This window comes from Ranitomeya variabilis, chromosome 6 (assembly GCF_051348905.1).
Source record: "Ranitomeya variabilis isolate aRanVar5 chromosome 6, aRanVar5.hap1, whole genome shotgun sequence".
Taxonomy (NCBI): Eukaryota; Metazoa; Chordata; class Amphibia; order Anura; family Dendrobatidae; genus Ranitomeya; species Ranitomeya variabilis.
The window spans coordinates 359,621,987-359,641,128 of NC_135237.1; the positions used below are offsets into that span (position 1 = coordinate 359,621,987).

At 45.5% G+C, this 19,142-nt stretch overlaps 1 protein-coding gene across 3 annotated transcripts in view; it reads left to right on the forward strand.

The window, feature by feature from the left end:
* Positions 1-19,142, forward strand: part of CDKAL1 (CDKAL1 threonylcarbamoyladenosine tRNA methylthiotransferase) — a 1,052,012-nt gene that overhangs the window by 971,426 nt on the left and 61,444 nt on the right. For all 3 annotated transcript variants that reach the window (XM_077269963.1, XM_077269960.1, XM_077269961.1), the window contains exon 15: positions 757-921. In XM_077269963.1, coding sequence (XP_077126078.1) covers positions 757-921 — 165 coding nt within the window. The remainder of the gene's footprint in view (positions 1-756; positions 922-19,142) is intronic.

A 19,142-nucleotide genomic window follows, 5' to 3' on the forward strand; every position in this document is an offset into this window, starting at 1 on the left:
GACTAAGCCTTTTATTCCCAACTTTTACTATTAAAGGGGTTGGCAATCTTTTGCCACATTTTTTGTTCTACCTAAATGCATGTTTTTTGGAATGACCATTTTGGTTTAACTGTTTTGCGTTTACAACTGATGGATTCTCAGGTAAGGAGGTCAGCCACTTCTCTTGTTAGTGTAGCTTTCCTCATAACCTGACCAACACTGTCTGGTTGTGGAGGAGAATGTGACCGGACTTGTCCATTAGCCTCCTTCATTAGGCAGATTTCGCATGTGGGGTGTTTTACATTTGGATGAGTTTGATGGACAGATGTGTTCACACGCTCCTCCACCAGCAGCCATTGTATGGACAGAAGTGCTGGTCTGGGTGAGGAAAGCTGCACTAGCAAGAGAAAATGGCCAACTTCTTTACCTCTGAATCCATCGGTGTGCTCGTTGTGATCGTTTTAGAGGAAACTTTGAAACTTTTATCTGTCTCCTCTCAGCTAATTTATGGCCACAAACCTCATTAAAATTGAATATGTAGCAAAACAAAGAACTTGTAAAAAAGTGCAACAATTATAATAAAACCCAATTTTTCATAATGAAACCCCCATTGCAAAAAATGATTTGTAGACCAAAGTACATGCATTTTAGTTTTAAAACTCTGTTTTCTCAAAATAGTCATCCCATTTAAAATAGTGAATATTAAAACCTACAAAATCTGATATTAATCATGCTGGTTCAATTTTTCTTCTTTTCTTATATATTTATCTTCTCAAGGTCCTTGTCCCAAAAGACCAAGCATTCATAGGGAAAATGGTTGAAGTAGAAATTTTTGAAGCAGGAAAGCATTACATGAAAGGAAATCCATTTTCTGAGTCCAAGGTTTACACACCATCCATCACAAAGCCATTAGAGAAAGGAAAAGTTTCTGGTCTGTCTGAGGTGAGTGTGCTTACCAGATACTATTATTTACTGATTTAAAAATGTGATTATATCAGTAGAGATTATAAGGAAATGGACTCGCAATAAAAGTCGCATGGTACAGTATACAATGCGGTTTGACATTTAATACCGAAGAACCATGATGTTTTCGCCAGTATTTGTGGTAATCATTGGGGAACATCTCAGGGCTGGTGTGATTTTATATGTTCCAGAGACCGTCCGAACCATCACTTTACTATGTTGTCACAGGTTTTCTCAATTTTTTTTTATTCTGGATGACGTCTCAAAAAAGCACTGACAGAAGACATATTTTATATGAATAGATTGATACGCCATTGAATGGTATAGAGCATAAAAGATTTAAAGTGAACCTGTCACCAGAAAAACCCTATTAACCTGCAGATATGGGGTTAACCTGGCCGGAGCACGCACTTACCCAAACTCTGCAGGGAGAAGATTAATTTTATTACCCACAACAGTGTTTGGGTTTCAGTCATGGGCCGGCGCCGCTGCAGGTTCAGTCACATGAGAATACAGAGCGGCGCTTGTAACTGCACCCCCGGCACTGACTAACAGCCGTCCCCATTACACAGCCAGTGTCAGTCAATGGCGGGGGCATGGTTACAGCCATCACTCTGTATACTCTCCGCATTCTGATAAGTGCGGGCACTGTATGTGTACACGTCAGGATTTCTTGCAGAAATTTTCCTGACAAAAACTGGACATTTCTGCCAGAAATCCGCATGCATTTTTTTGCGGTTTTTCATGCGTGTTTGACGCGTTTTTTGTGATTTTTTTTGTGCAGTTTTTTCCAAATGCATAGAATTGCAGGAAAAACGCGGAAAACCCGCAAAATTAATGAACATGCTGCTTTTTTTTACCGCGATGCTTTTTTTTTTAGCGGAAAAACGCACCATGTGCACAAAACATGCAGAATGCATTCTAAATGATAGGATGAATAATGTATGCATTTTTAATGAGTTTTTATAGCGTTTTTATCTCGAAAAAACGCGGAAAAAACCTGAACGTGTGCACATAGCCTGAATGCTATTAACCTGCAGATTAACCCCATATCTGCAGGTTAATAGTGGGGTTTTTTTTCTGGTGACAAGCTCCCTTTAAAGCATATTCACACGTCTTTTCAGCAGTTATTTTTTTAGCTTCTAGCAAGGTGTGCTCTCCTCATTGAGTGACAGCTCTGGTGAATAGAACAAGTATTAGTAGAACCATAAAGCCCATCACAAGTTCTGCTGTAACACTTTCAGCTATCCATTGTTTGTTTTGAGTCTGTACTGTATTTATACAAAAAGATAAATAAGGCATTTGAACAAGCACACAGCTTCAGATTGCGAGATTAGGAGAGCAGCTGTGAAATCTGCAGGGCTGGTGATTTAAAATTGTATCTATACAGAAGGGAGAATGAGAGGGGGAGGTAAGCAGTTTACTGTTGTATATAAATTAATGGTCTGGAGATAGCTGTCTGGGATGTTAAGAGTTAACCCCTTCTCTGGAATGTAACTACTGCACACTCTTGGACAGGCATTAGAGGCCATGCTCCATGGGAAAAAGATGTATACTATAAAAGAAAATCTCTCGTTGCAGGAGAATGACAGCAGATAGAAAAAGCAAGTCAATTGCAAACTTGCTTATTTTCATGGTGCCTAAATAATTAAAGCAATTCAATAACTTCCCTTTAAGTCTTTAGTTTGGAATAGTAAATAACTTACAGCTATTAAGTGATGACAATTGCAATTACAATATTGTGTACCACTAGCCATGAAAAATGAGTTATCTATTATTATGGATTGTCCAGGATAAGAAACTTTCTAACCGTTTGTCTCCTGCTCTGAGCACTTACTCTCAATTTGTTGCTAAAATCTATCTTCAGTAAAGAGGAGCTAGTAGATCTTTTAGAATTGATGATACAGTTCTTGTCCTTAGAAGTGTATGAAAACAGCAGAGGCAGATAGACACACACAGATGATGATGATGATGCTTTTAGTAAGTTTAATATCCAAGCCAAGTGCTGGATTCACAGCTATACTACGGAGTACTGATAGAAAAAATATTTTCCATACCGTTTACATGTTCAGTGTTTGGTGAGTATTTTACATAAGAATTTGTAAACCAAAACCAGGAGTGGGTGATAAATACAGAAGTGGTGACGTGTTTCTATTCTACTTTTCCTCTGATTGTCCCACTCCTGCTTTTGGCTACAAATACTGATGTAAAATACTGACCGTGTGATAGTAAGATATACGATGGATAGGAGAGCAGAATCTCTCTCTGATTTGTTTTTGTCTATTGGAGAATAGAAGCTAGTCTCTGTACATTTTGGTGAGACCTAACAACTGGATATACAAAGAGTAAAATAATTTAAAAAATAATGCAGGATACAAGTATTATACTGGTGAGATCTAGTGTTATTTCTATACTTAGCTATTTTTGTACTTTGCCTTATAACCATTTTTGCCAAGATTTTACAGGACCTTTCTATGCACTCGCTAGTGTATGTGCTCCAGTACCTGCATTCTGTATGGATAGAACATGTAATCTGCAGGTTGGAATGTCTGGCTGCTTACATTCAGAGCTTCATACTAAATTTGCATCTCTTGAAGGGTGCTTATAAGACTCTTGGCAATATACAGTCTAGACAGCAGCTTCTTTCTAGTGACTTATACATATACTGTAAGCACTTTCTGCTTTTAACAATGCTGATGTTTTCCCTGGAGGAAACACTATGAATACTGGTCTACTTTTTATACCGAGAGTGTGAATAGCATTGAGATTTCCTTTTTATTTAAAATTTCCAAAGGTGAGCAGAAAGGGTTATGCTTCAGATGTTTGCTGCCATGTCTATAAATGTGTAAATGAGTTTGTGCCCATCCTGAAGCCGCTCTACTCAGTACTGGCGTCTGAAGCCAAGCAATGTGCTTTTGCAATATTTACTTTTTGCTATCATCTGGATTGCTGTAGGATAAATGAAACTAGAGAATGCATGGGAAAAAATAGCAATTTATAATTCATAGAGCAGGATGCAAAGCATTTTGGGTAAAGTTTTACCTTGACAATTGATTAATACTGTTCAGGAGGCGAAACGTGAAGAGGAAGAAAAACTTTCTGTTTCTGAAAATAAAGATATTGGCGAAAATAAATAAATATATATTGTGATACAGTGACTGGTGTCATTGTGAATGGCCGGTATGTGTCACAGAGACAGAGGTTGTCCTCTGCACGGTAAGCCCAAAATGTTGTTCTGGGACTTGTAGTTCCACAAGTGTTTGTTTTGTTATAAGGGGGTCTCACAGGGTTAGTTGGAGAGCTGGGCGGGACTGACTAACCACACACACCTCCCACCTATGGGGGTGGTTACAGGTATATAATGTGACCAGGGTTTGGGTCACATGTTCAGAGTGTATGGACTTGAATGGTCAGAGTGTGAGGTCCTGGATGGCCTGTGTGTTGGAATGTACTGGAGTGGACTGGATTCCTGGAAGCACATTGTGAGGCCATGGACTGAAGGCCTGTGTGTTGGAAGTTCCTGGGACTGGTCTTCCTGAATAGCACATGGAGACGCCGTATGTTCAGAGTCTGTGACATCACTGCGTTGAGGAAGCTACCATTCCTTCTGCGGGTCTGGACTATCTGAAGTGCCCTGGTCACAAGGTCGGTGATCCCAGTTAGGCAGCTTCCCTGGGAACCAGGACTGACAGGGGTCAGTGTGTGGAGCAGGAGCTCCATATAAAGGGTGTTACGGGTAGAGAAGTATCTACCATTGGAACAGACTGTCGGTGGTTATTGTGTTCCATTATTAATGTATATAATGAACTGTTTGTGACACGGTTTATGAGTTTAAACTGAAATAGACTCTTTTTGTGAGATACCGTGCCTTTATCCCGTTGCCAAGCGAGTGTCCCCCAACACACTCAGGGAGCGCTATCTCACATAATATATATATATATATATATATATATATATATATATATATATATATATATATATATATTACAGAGCAAAAGTTTGGACACACCTTCTCATTTAAAGATTTTTCTGTATTTTCATGACTATATGGAATTATATACTAATAAAATTCTAACAGTCTATTCAGTAGGACTATCAGCTGTGTATCCACCAGACTTCTGCACAACACAACTGATGGTCCCAACCCCATTTATAAGGCAAGAAATCCCACTTATTAAACCTGACAGGGCACACCTGTGAAGTGAAAACCATTCTACCTCTTGAAGCTCATCAAGAGAATTCCAAGATTAGTCAAAGCCGTCATCAAAGCAAAAGGTGGCTACTTTGAAGAACCTAGAATATAAGACATATTTTCAGTTGTTTCACACTTTTTTGCTAAGTATATAATTCCACATGTGTTAATTCATAGTTTTGATGCCTCCAGTGTGAATTTACAATTTTCATAGTCATGAAAATACAGAAAAATCTTTAAATGAGAAGGTGTGTCCAAACTTTTGCTCTGTACTGTGTATACTTATATATATATATACATATATATATATATATATATATATATATATACATATATATATATATACATGTATATATATATATATATATATATATATATATATATATATATATATATATATATATATATACACCCCAAAAAAACAGAAAAACAAAATGTGGTGCAGCTTACGCAAAAGTGCAGGTATAAGTGCCAGCCCAGAGGTTGTGACCCTTCAACCTATGGTATATGAAAAAGCACTCATTTACAAATTAAATTAAAAAAAAATTGGTGTATTTATTGGCCTATGTGACAAGTGGCAACGTTTCGGCTCATGAACAAGTAAGCCTGTGTCAAAAATAAGTCTACATAGATACAGTATGTATTACAGTTGAGCAAATAGGTTCTTAGGGACCTGGTCAGGTGGCCACATCGGTCCATTCCTGCCAGACCAGAGCCCCGTGAACCTCCTACTACCTGCCAGAATCCCCAGCTACTCTACTGATTAGTAGGGCTCACATTGTCATTACATTGATACATGATGATGTGCTGGATTCCGGCAGGGAGTATTATTATTATACATTTTTATAGCGCCATTTATTCCATGGCACTTTACATGTGAAAAGGGGGCAAATATAGACAAATACAATAAGCATGAGCAAAAAGCAAGGCACTAACAGGTACAGAAGGAGGGAGGACCCTGTCCGTGAGGACTCACAGTCTGCAGGCAATGGGTGAGGATACACTAGGAGAGGGTAGAGCTGGTCGTGCAGTGGTTCAGTAGGTTGAGGATCACTGCAGGCTGTAGGCTTGTCGGAAGAGGTGAGTCTTCAGGTTCTTTTTGAAGGTTTCTATGGTAGGCGAGAGTCTGATGTGTTGGGGTAGAGAGTTCCAGAGTATGGGGGAAGCACGGTATAAGTCTTGGATGTGGTTGTGGGAAGAAGAGATAAGAGGGGAGTAGAGAAGGAGATCTTGTGAGGATCGAACATTGCGTGTAGGTAAGTACCCGGAGACCATGTCACAGATGCATGGAGGACACTGGTTGTGGATGGCTTTGTATGTCATAGTATGGGTTTTGAACTGTAGCCTCTGGACGATAGGAAGCCAGTGAAGGGGTTGGCATAGGGAAGAGACTGGGGAATAGCGAGGAGACAGGTAGATTAGTCGGGCAGCAGAGTGTAGGATGGATTGGAGTGGTGCCAGAGTGCTAGAGAGGAGGCCAGAGAGTAGGAGGTTGCAGTAGTCAAGGCGGCAGATAAGGGCGTGCAATAGTGTTTTTGTGGTTTCGTTGTCAAGGAATGTGAGGATCCGGGAAATATTTTTGAGTTTGAGACGGCAGGAGAAGGCAAGGGCTTGGATATGTGGCTTAAAAGAGAGGACAGAGTCGAGGATCACGCCGAGGCACCGAGCATGCAGGACTGGGGAAAGGGAGCAGCCATTGACATTGATGGATTGGTCTGGTGGAGGGGTAGAGTGAGATGGGGGAAAGATGGTGAATTCTGTTTTGTCCATGTTCAGTTTTAGAAAGCGAGCAGAAAAGAAGGCCGAGGTAGCAGACAGACAGTCAGTGTGGGATTTTGATGAGTAAGGAGGTGAGGTCAGGTCCGGATAGGTAGATCTGCGTGTCATCGGCGTAGAGATGATACGGAAAACCGTGGGATTCTATGAGCTGTCCCAGGCCAAAGGTGTAGATGGAGAAGCGTAGGGGTCCCAGAACTGAGCCTTGAGGGACACCGACAGACAAGGGGCGAGGTGAGGAGGTGGTGTGGGAGAGGGAGACACTGAAAGTTTGGTCTGTTAGATATGACGAGGTCCAGGATAGGGCCAAGTCTGTGATGCCAAGAGATGATAGAATCTGTAGCAGGAGTGAATGGTCCACAGAGAGATGGGAGGACAGTTCAAGATGGACATGCTGTTCCAGTAGTTTTGAGGCATAAGGGAGAAGAGATATCGGGCGATAGCTAGACACAGAGGATAGGTCAAGGGAGGGCTTTTTGAGGATCGGTGTGATCTTGGCATGTTTGAAGGTGAGGTTAAGGATGAGATGGGACGGGAGCGGATCAAGCGTGCAAGTGGTGAGATGTGATCTAGACAGGAGGGTGGAGAGCTGATCTTCTGTCATGGTGGAGAAGCTGGTTTTGGAGGAACAGGGTTGAGCAGCTAAGGGAGGCATTGGGCACTGCTGGCCAAATCTTTCTGATCATATCGATCTTCTGTTTAAAGAAAGAGGCAAAGTCTTCAGAAATGAGGGGGGAGGGAGGAGGTGCAGGGGGACGGAGTAGAGAATTGAAAGTGTTGAAAAGCTGTTTAGGGTTGTGAGACAGGGAGGATATGAGAGATGAGAAATAAGTTTGTTTTGCGTTAGTGAGCGTGGACTTGAAGCTGGTGAGTTATTGCTTATATGCGATGAAGTCCTCGGCAGAGTGGGATCTCTTCCATCTACGCTCAGCAACCCTGGAAGCCCATCTCAGTTCTTTGATCAGACAGGTCAGCCACCTGGCTGTCTGTTGATTGTACGAGTTTTGCTATGCATGAAGGGGGCGGCCGAATCGAGTGTAGCTGTTATGGTGTTATAAAAAGTGACAGCAGCCATCTGTGTCATGAAGGGAAGCTATGTCTGTAAGAGGGAGAAGGGACTCAGACAATGATTGTAAATTGAGGTGTTTGAGATTTCTGCCAGGGTTAGTGAGTTTGTGGAGTGGGGGTTGTGCACTAGGAGAAGAGAGGTAAGAGAATGTCTGTAGGTTGTGGTCAGATGGGGGGAGGGGTGACTTAGAGAGATTAGTAAGGGAACAGAATCAGGTAAAGATAAGGTCTAGTGTGTGACCATCTTTGTGAGTGGCCCTAGAAGACCATTGATTGAGGCCGAAGGAGGCAGTAAGCGATAAAAGTTTAGAGGCAACTGAGGTTGAAGTGCCAATGGGGATATTGAAGTCACCCATGATGATAGTGGGGATGTCAGCAGAGAGGAAATGGAGTAGCCAGGTGGTGAAGTGTTCAAGAAAGGTGGAGATGGCTAGTTCTGGGGGCGGTAGATGACAGCCAGCTGGAGTTTGGAGGGGGAATAGATGCGGACGGAGTAAACCTCAAACGAGGGAAGAGTAGTGGAGGGTGGTAGTGGGATTGGAGTAAAGGAGCAGGTGTCGGACAGGAGCAAGCCAACTCCTCCACCACGTTTGTTGCTGGGGTGAGGGGTGTGAGATAGGTGGAATCCGCCATAGGAAAGTGCAGCTGGAGAGGCTGAGTCAGAGGGGATGAGCCAGGTTTCAGTGATGCAGAGGAAGGAGAGTTTGTTAGTGATGAAGAGGTCATGGATAAATGGCAGTTTGTTGCAGATGGAGCGTGCGTTCCATAGTGCTCCAGGTAGGGGGAGTGGGAGCTGGATGAATGGATATGAGGTTATCATGGTTGGGAAAACGTGTAGAGGATCGTGGCAGGGGGTTAGAAATGAGTGTGGAGATGTGTTGAGGAGGGCCAGGATTTTGGGATACCTCACCAGCGATGAGGAGTAGCAGACATAGCGTTAGAAGGTGGGAGCAGGATAGGACATGACGGGGCCGTGTGTGTCTGGAGAAAGAGGATTGTATGTGGAGGAACAGCTGTGAGGAGGAGGAGAGATGGCTGGGGAGGATGGAGGGTGAAATTACTAATTCCTTACTAGGTGGGGGGATTACAGGAGGTAGGGAAAAATAGAGTAGTATAGGTGTGAAAGAGAAAAGAAACCGAAACATAATAGTGGTTTGATATTCCGTTACCTTACAGTCAAATTCCAGTCCAGTCGGCGTTTCTTATCTGGTAGCCACTGGACAAGGGTCCTGCAAATCTTTTTGCTGAACTCTAATATTTATTATATTTTTTTAATAATTGTGACAGCATTGCATTGCAATGTGCCACAATACCGATGAGGGATTTTCCTTGAATTTTGAACGTAAAGGCTATGAACACCTTTCCAGCCAATAATTATTTATCTTTTCTTTTCCAAGACATCTAAAATGTAAAAATGAATTAATATTGCAAATAGTTTTAATTACATCTTTGCTACCTTTTTGTATGTTCTCCTCCTATACATTTTAAGTGTGTCTCCATGGTAACAGACTAAAAACAAACACTTTGTAGTCTGATCCTGTGGCCATATCGCTGTTAATGTGTCTTCCTAACAAAGCTTCTATAGATTAGCAAGAAGAAGAGGGCAGATAAAAGGCGGGATGGCTATAGGATTAAGGTACACAGTGATGGTTTGTCGTCTATTACCATGGAGGCACAGAATGGTAAGGGATTCTTGAAGAATAAAGGCCACAGTTTTCAATGCAGTGAGTTGCAATGAAAGATATTTGTAGAAGTTGTACATAGTTTGGTTGCAGTTTGGTGTACATCACTCATTAACTAGGTGAAGTTGCCATTTCAGAGTGTGAGTGATCATTCTCAGTGGCAGCTGGGTGGAAAATGCTGTTTTTTACAGAAACTAAGATTTTGGATTGCGTTGTCTGCAGGTGATTTATTTCTGGATCTCAGTGAATCAGTATTTCACTCCACGATACTTTTGGAAAGCATATTTTAGAAGCTTTTGCATTGGCCGACTCCACAGTGAGTGAGGATGAGGGCAGGCATTATCTCATACGGGGAGTTTTACGAATTGTGCCCTCCACACCCCTTTTAACTGCAGTCAATAATGTCCTTAGTCCAATAATTAATAAAAAGTCATAGCAAAGATGTGATCGTCAGCTTTTACCTTGGTAGATGTGGCGAGCTTCCAGGGCCTGTCTTACATTTCACTGAGGCTCGGTTGTAAAAGCTGATGAAGTGTGAAATGAAAATGTGTATCACATTTCTAAGCATCATTTTATGCTCTTGCTGCACTGAAATGTTTGGGGCTACAAAAAATCAAGTCCTGGCTTTAACATATGGAAGAAAGACTGTTTGCTCAGCCATGTAATTTCCTGATTGTTTCTTGGAGAATTTTTCCCCTTATTTTACAATACATGGTAAACAAATGTTAACAATGACGGGAGGGAAGTTACAGATAACATTACAGTTATGGCTGTAAATGTCACGGCTGCTCTACTTTTATAGGCTTTGGCAGACAGTAAAAGGGAAGACCTGAGATGAGCAATATGCCTGCTGAATACATACATAGGCGGCATCTTTACGGGAGGAATATGCTGCACATTGAGGTCACTCAGGGGACAGTGCGGCTTTTCTTTCTTGCGGCTCAGAATTGCTGTTCTTTGAACAACGTTATAACTCTCCTCCGTACAAAATTTAAGCAATTATTGTAAAAATGATCCATTTATTTATAGGCCAACTTTTTGCTCAGCACATATGCCTTCTATGGAAGAACATATTTGCATCGGGCTCCACCATGTGCCCGCGCCCCAGGTTCCTCCATGTGCCCTCTCATTGGGCTCCACCATGTGCCCACAGATCAAGCTCCACCATGTGCCTGCAGATCGGGCACCATCATGTGCCCCGGGCTCCACCATGTGCCCGTGCCCCGGGCTCCACCGTGTGCCCGTGCCGCAGGCTCCACCGTGTGCCCGTGCCCCAGGCTCCACCGTGTGCCCCTGCCCCGGGCTCCAACATGTGCCCCTGCCCCGGGCTCCAACATGTGCCCCTGCCCCGGGCTCCAACATGTGCCCCTGCCCCGGGCTCCAACATGTGCCCCTGCCCCGGGCTCCACCATGTGCCCCTGCCCCGGGCTCCACCATGTGCCCCTGCCCCGGGCTCCACCATGTGCCCCTGCCCCGGGCTCCACCATGTGCCCCTGCCCCGGGCTCCACCATGTGCCCCTGCCCCGGGCTCCACCATGTGCCCCTGCCCCGGGCTCCACCATGTGCCCCTGCCCCGGGCTCCACCATGTGCCCCTGCCCCGGGCTCCACCATGTGCCCCTGGCCCGGGCTCCACCATGTGCCCCTGGCCCGGGCTCCACCATGTGCCCCTGGCCCGGGCTCCACCATGTGCCCCTGCCCCGGGCTCCACCATGTGCCCCTGCCCCGGGCTCCACCATGTGCACGTGTATCGGGCTCCACCATGTGCCCATGCCCCACCATGTGCCTTCACATCAGGCACCATCATGTTCCAGTGCCCTGGGCTCCCACCATGTGCCCGTGCCCCGGGCTCTACCATGTGCCCGTGCCCCGGGCTCCAACATGTGCCCGTGCCCCGGGCTCCACCATGTGCCTGTGCCCCGGGCTCCACCATGTGCCTGTGCCCCGGGCTCCACCATGTGCCTGTGCCCCGGGCTCTACCATGTGCCTGTGCCCCGGGCTCTACCATGTGCCTGTGCCCCGGGCTCCACCATGTGCCTGTGCCCCGGGCTCCACCATGTGCCTGTGCCCCGGGCTCCACCATGTGCCTGTGCCCCGGGCTCTACCATGTGCCTGTGCCCCGGGCTCTACCATGTGCCTGTGCCCCGGGCTCTACCATGTGCCTGTGCCCTGGGCTCCACCATGTGCCTGTGCCCCGGGCTCCACCATGTGCCTGTGCCCCGGGCTCCACCATGTGCCTGTGCCCCGGCCTCTAACATGTGCCTGTGCCCCGGGCTCTGCCATGTGCCTGTGCCCCGGGCTGCCCCATGTGCCTGTGCCCCGGGCTCCACCATGTGCCTGTGCCCCGGGCTCCACCATGTGCCTGTGCCCCGGGCTCCACCATGTGCCTGTGCCCCGGGCTCCACCATGTGCCTGTGCCCCGGGCTCCACCATGTGCCTGTGCCCCGAGCTCCACCATGTGCCTGTGCCCCGGGCTCCACCATGTGCCTGTGCCCCGGGCTCCACCATGTGCCTGTGCCCCGGGCTCCACCATGTGCCTGTGCCCCGGGCTCCACCATGTGCCTGTGCCCCGGGCTCCACCATGTGCCTGTGCCCCGGGCTCCACCATGTGCCTGTGCCCCGGGCTCCACCATGTGCCTGTGCCCCGGGCTCTACCATGTGCCTGTGCCCCGGGCTCCACCATGTGCCTGTGCCCCGGGCTCCACCATGTGCCTGTGCCCAGGGCTCCACTATGTGCCTGTGCCCCGGCCTCTAACATGTGCCTGTGCCCCGGGCTCTGCCAAGTGCCTGTGCCCCGGGCTCCGCCATGTGCCTGTGCCCCGGGCTCCACCATGTGCCTGTGCCCCGGGCTCCACCATGTGCCTGTGCCCCGGGCTCCACCATGTGCCTGTGCCCCGGGCTCCACCATGTGCCTGTGCCCCGGGCTCTACCATGTGCCTGTGCCCCGGGCTCTACCATGTGCCTGTGCCCCGGGCTCTACCATGTGCCTGTGCCCCGGGCTCCACCATGTGCCTGTGCCCCGGGCTCCACCATGTGCCTGTGCCCCGGGCTCCACCATGTGCCTGTGCCCCGGGCTCCACCATGTGCCTGTGCCCCGGGCTCCACCATGTGCCTGTGCCCCGGGCTCCACCATGTGCCTGTGCCCCGGGCTCCACCATGTGCCTGTGCCCCGGGCTCCACCATGTGCCTGTGCCCCGGGCTCCACCATGTGCCTGTGCCCCGGGCTCCACCATGTGCCTGTGCCCCGGGCTCCACCATGTGCCTGTGCCCCGGGCTCCACCATGTGCCTGTGCCCCGGGCTCCACCATGTGCCTGTGCCCCGGGCTCCGCCATGTGCCTGTGCCCCGGGCTCTACCATGTGCCTGTGCCCCGGCCTCTACCATGTGCCTGTGCCCCGGGCTCTACCATGTGCCTGTGCCCCGGCCTCTAACATGTGCCTGTGCCCCGGGCTCCGCCATGTGCCTGTGCCCCGAGCTCTACCATGTGCCTGTGCCCCGGGCTCCACTATGTCCTCTACACTTATGAGCAGGGCTCTGCTTCTAGGCCTGCACAATTACATTCAAATGTAGAAAAATGTGACATTGATCACACATTGTATTTTTGCAGCTTTTTTTCAGCCTTCTTTATGCAAATTAAAAGCTGCCTTTTACAGTACCAGGAAAAGCTCTGAGTTTTCAGAAATCACATACACTTGTTTTTTTATTTTCTGACTGAATTGGAATGTCAGTTTTTTCAGCATTTTTGGCAGTTTTTGCCCCCATAGAAAACAATGAGAAAGTAAAAGAAAGCACTGTATTTTTTGAGTTTTTTTTTAATGAAACAAACTTTATTAAACATGTACTGTAGACAAACTGTACATGTAATCTGCAAAAAAGGTACAAAAACTCTGAAAAATGGGCCTTTTGAGCACAGAGTTTTTACTTCCAAAAGAGCAGGTTTCTGCTGTAGAAAAAAAAACCATCAAAAACGCTGCATCTGAACATAGCTTTAGTATGGAAAGATCAGATTTCCTTGAGTCTAAGGCTATGTTTACACGTTCAGGATGTCTCCAGAATTTTCCTGAACAAAACCGGACATTTTCTGCAGGAAATCCGCATGCGTTTTATTGCGTTTTTATCGAGTTTTTTGCGCGTTTTTCACGGAGCTTCCCAATGCAATAATATAGCTGCAAAAATGCAAAAAAATCCGCAAAATTAATGTACATGCTGCGTTTTTTACCGCGATGCGTTTTTTTTCCCGGAAAAAAACGCAGCATGTGCACAAAAATTGCGGAATGCATTAAAAATGATGGGATGTTTATGTATGCGTTTTTTTTAGCGGAAAACGGCCGAAAAAAACGCGAAAAATCCTGAACGTGTGCACATAGCCTAAAGGTGGAAATACATATTAATCCTTATTTAGATATCATGTATTTGTTTTATCAGTGTTTTTTATGGTTATAGCACATACCCAGTATAGTCTGTTGCTGTTGTCATGTTTGTGTTTTTTGTTGGATCAAATGATCCCTCCCAAAAAAACAGACATGTTAATTTTTTTTATTAGAGTCATGGATCAAAATTACCGTACCCATACAAGAGTATGGGTCCATTAAAAATTAGTTGTCGGACTGGGGTTCCTAGGGCCACCAGTAACCAGCTACAGGCAAATGTGGCATTATTATCAATCACGTATTTATATAGCAATGAACTGGGTAGATTGGTAAATGAATAAGATGCTGCCTGTGTCTGTACATAGTGATTCACACATACAGTACAGACCAAAAGTTTGGGCACACACCTTCTCATTTATCAAGATTTTTCTGTATTTTCATGACTATGAAAATTGTACATTCACACTGGAGGCATCAAAACTATGAATTAACATGTGGAATTATATACTTAACAAAAAAGTGTGAAACAACTGAAATTATGTCTTATATTCTAGGTTCTTCAAAGTAGCCACCTTTTGCTTTGATGACTGCTTTGCACACTCTTGGCATTCTCTTGATGCACTTCAAAAGGTGTAGCCTCAATAGTGAATCTGTAGCAATGTGTATTAGGGCCCCTTCACACTGTGCAATCAAAGTCTGAACGAGCGTTCGATTTGTGACGTTTATCCGTCCTCGTTCCGAGGTTGCAAAGTGTGACATGGCGTTACGATTTGCGACGCAGCCCAGCATCGTACGATGTGAAAGAAAGAGCAGAACTTTCTTTCGTCGTAAATGTCTCGCTGTGGTGGTCGAAATCGTAGTATGTGACGGCGGTCATACGAGCTCGTAATGCGACTACGTGGGTTGGGCTTCCGCATACCTGTCTCCTGATTGGGCGTGACGTTTTAGCACGCCCATGCTGGTAATACGTCACGCTCGGAGTCGTAGGACTATGGCGGTGTGAAGGGTAGCGTACGATTGCGACGCGTGACGTTCACATCGCAACTACGTCAGAAAAAGCGTTAACATCGTAGAGTGTGACCGCTGGCTACGAGCTCGTACTGCGATGTCGAATATGACGCAAATGCGTCGTAATCGTAGCAGAATCGACCAGTGTGAAGGGGAAGGGCCCCTTCACACTGGTCGATTCTGCTACGATTACGACGCATTTGCGTCATATTCGACATCGCAGTACGAGCTCGTAGCCAGCGGTCACACTCTACGATGTTAACGCTTTTTCTGATGTAGTTGCGATGTGAACGTCACGCGTCGCAATCGTACGCTACCCTTCACACCGCCATAGTCCTACGACTCCGAGCGTGACGTATTACCAGCATGGGCGTGCTAAAACGTCACGCCCAATCAGGAGACAGGTATGCGGAAGCCCAACCCACGTAGTCGCATTACGAGCTCGTATGACCGCCGTCACATACTACGATTTCGACCGCCACAGCGAGACATTTACGACGAAAGAAAGTTCTGCTCTTTCTTTCACATCGTACGATGCTGGGCTGCGTCGCAAATCGTAACGCCATGTCACACTTTGCAACCTCGGAACGAGGACGGATAAACGTCACAAATCGAACGCTCGTTCAGACTTTGATTGCACAGTGTGAAGGGGCCCTTAGAGTCTTCACACTGATTTGTTCTATTTACTTTCTGTTGCCAATAATTGGTCAATGGGGTTAAACTGGGAAAGCTGAGGCGCTCATTATAACCGTGAGCATTCGTTTTTCTCACAGGAACATTTCACATTTATAATCATCTGTTAAAAGATGTTTGCCAGCTAATATGAGATCAGCATGATGTACGGGCTGAGACCCTGATTCAAGCAGTATGTCATTTACTGGGCTACTTGCTATAGTGTTGATAAAATGACTTTTTATCAAGAGGAGATTATCACTAGAGGACAAGTAAACCTGTTTCCATGTAGACCTCCACATTTATGAGCTCTTTATAACTACCATTGATTGTCAGCTTTCTGCCTATGCACAGTGTATGCAGAAATCTGCCAGTGGAGTGGGGGTTATACAGAGCTCAGCATTAAGAGAACTGGTAGATCTGCAGCAGATAAAACAGTGGTTTTATGAAAGCTGCAGCAAGCAGCCTAGTAAGTGACACATTGCTGGAATCTGAGTCTCAGTCCCTATATCAGGCTGCCCTCAGGGTAGCAAAAGCCTGATAGATTCTCACTAACTGTATTAAACCTTCTAACCTGTTCAGTGTTATTAATGACCATTGAGCAGTGTAACGTACTGCTAGCCCCGCCACCTCTCATTATTCACGCGTAATCTTTTTATTAGAATTTTCCGCCCTTCTGTAAACATCTCTTAAAGACATTTTCTAATGGGAATCATTTTTCCTTCCCATAATAGCGTCACTCTTCTCCATGGGCTGTGTCTGGTATAAAAGCTTATCCCCACTGAGCACTGGCACAAGTTCTGGAAAAAGAGCAGACCCTTTTCTCTTATCCTGGACAACCCCTTTAACCTTTCCGGTATAATATATTAATGAGGGAGCCTCTCCTCGGAATTGAACGCTCTGCCTGTATTTCTGTGCCAGAGTTGTAAATGGTGAGCAGCAGCACGCTTGGCTATAGTTTGGTGCCAGATTGCTGCTAAATAAAACATATGGTCCAGGTCTCAGGTGAGGAACCCCGACTGCACTCGTGAATTAAGGGGCGGCAAGGCATTTGATAATAATTTGTAAAACATAGGCACCCGCTCTAAGCGGACAGGTGGACGTTTCGCGAACTAAGTTTCTGTACATATTCACGCTAGAGAGCAAAGTAGTTAGTTATCAGTAAATAGATTTGTAAGACGTGCTCAAGCGTTAGACAGGCAGCAGCGACCGCCTAATGGTTTTCCAATGTTTCTGCTGCTAGGCCAGAAATTCCCCAGCCGCTATTAAATCCATTCAATGGCTTGGGTAATGTGAAGAGGAAAGCTAGAGTCATATACTCCGAGGTGTCTTGGCACCGTCTTCTGTAGTGCTTCACCGAGGAAGAAATAAAACACTCAACAAGGTCTTTACACTTACAAGCAACTTAACCCGTTGAGTGTTTGATTCTTTGATGTCTGGCCGGTTTGTGTCAAGTAGATGACCACTGTTTGGAAGTATTCCCATTGCAGCGACTGACCACGTTTGTATGATGTTCCTAACTGATACGTTCTGTTTTCTTGTTGCTTTGTATCCACATGTTTTATATTTCATTGTTGTCAAATTTGAACATGATACACAATTAGATCTAGAAAGTGTAACATTTAAAGGGGTGGTCTGAAACTAAAATGTATTTTAATCCTAAATGCCTATCTATTTAATATCATAATCTAAACTATTTTCTAATATACTTTAATTAAAAAGCCCCTAGCATTCCCTTACTACGCTATCTTTTTTTACTACTTCCTCTTTGATGACATTCCACATTTGATAATCCCAGAGCATGCTGGGATAGTCAAACAAGTCATCATCAGAGGCAGGGGCTGCAGTCACTGCCATAACCTCTGATCCCTCCCTGAAACAGAGCATCATCTGTGACCTCCATTTAGGAGGCTGGGCTAGTCCTTGCTCTACTGAGCGTGCGTCGGTTGGTAATTCCAATGCATGCACAGTGACAGTGCACTCGCTCACCAACTCTGATGAGAAATTACAAGCCGACAAGAGAGCGCACTGTCAGTGCGCAATGTAAGAAGATTCCCTGCATGCAGGAAAAGCAGAGACTATTGTCACTTGCAGGGGTGGCACTGACACTTGTGTTGTTTGAATATCATTAACATGTCTATTGATTCTTTGATTTCCATAAATCCATGACTTTTCCTTCTTTGTCTTGTTTGTTAATGTTGAGGCGTCTATATAAGAAATTCAGGCACAACCATCCCCCTATCCCACAATATCAGAAATCATGAACTTGGCCAGGCTTCCCCATATACAACCTATGCTACTAACCTGTTATAGCCTAATAGTGTGGTCAATCATGTACATCACTTCTTTTATTGCCGAGGTGGCAATTAACTACATATGTAATGCAAGTAAAGGCCATAAGATCTAGGAACTGTTTAATAAACTAACGTATGTTACATATGTAGCGTTCATGTTCTCTGCATTTGTTTTCGACTTTCTCTCCCTACAAACTGTGGACCTGCATTAAACACAACCTGTGCACTTGCTTGAAATGTCTCTTTTGGTCACTACTTGTATTCTCCATGGAAAGCTGTTTTGGAGCGTCGTATCTTACATCCCTGGGTGTCTCTTTACTTACTGCTGTAAATGGTTAAATACATTTGCAATCAGTTGTCACCATTTCTCTTGTCAGTAGGGGGACTGAGCACTGATTGGACAGTTTGTACGGACACACCTCCTTAATAAGGAGAATGGTAACACCCTGTTGTCAGTTTATTGCTGCATTTCCAGGACATGCCAAAATATGCTCCGAAAATCTTATATTAAAGGAAATATAAGTAATTACTAAGAGCAGGTAAGGCGGGAGATTTCCCAGGCTCGCTTTAATCAGCATTGATACAAGGCTAAGGACTAGTTTTTATCATTTCCCATATGACCTAGTCACAGATAGTTTTGTGGCGTCTCCATGCTTGTAAACCGCTGCTATACGTTCAGCTATATGACGATATTTACTGGTACACTGTCATGCAAGTAAGGCCGTTACCAGGAAAACGATGCAAGACGATCCGGCTCGGTAAATGCTCTGCTTTGTGCTCCCATGACTAAGAGTCTGCAGACAACCTCCTGGTCAGCTTTCATCCTTCCTATACGTGGACATTTTACTGCTTTTTGTTTGTTACTTCTGTGAGAATGGACAGTCATAACCGGGAGGCCATGATTCATGTGACCAGTGACAGAGCTTGTAAATGTATTCTATTCCAGGAGGCATCCATAAAATATCCTTCACATGACTGCATAGATGACGGCTGACTGTGCGGGTTTCCCATAATACTGTAGAGTTTCCCTCAGAGTTACAGTATGGCACGCTACCATTTCCAAAGCCTAGATCATGTATGTACTGCTTGGTATCTATACCCAGCGCTATGCCATGGTCATATGAAGAGTGCAATAGAGCTG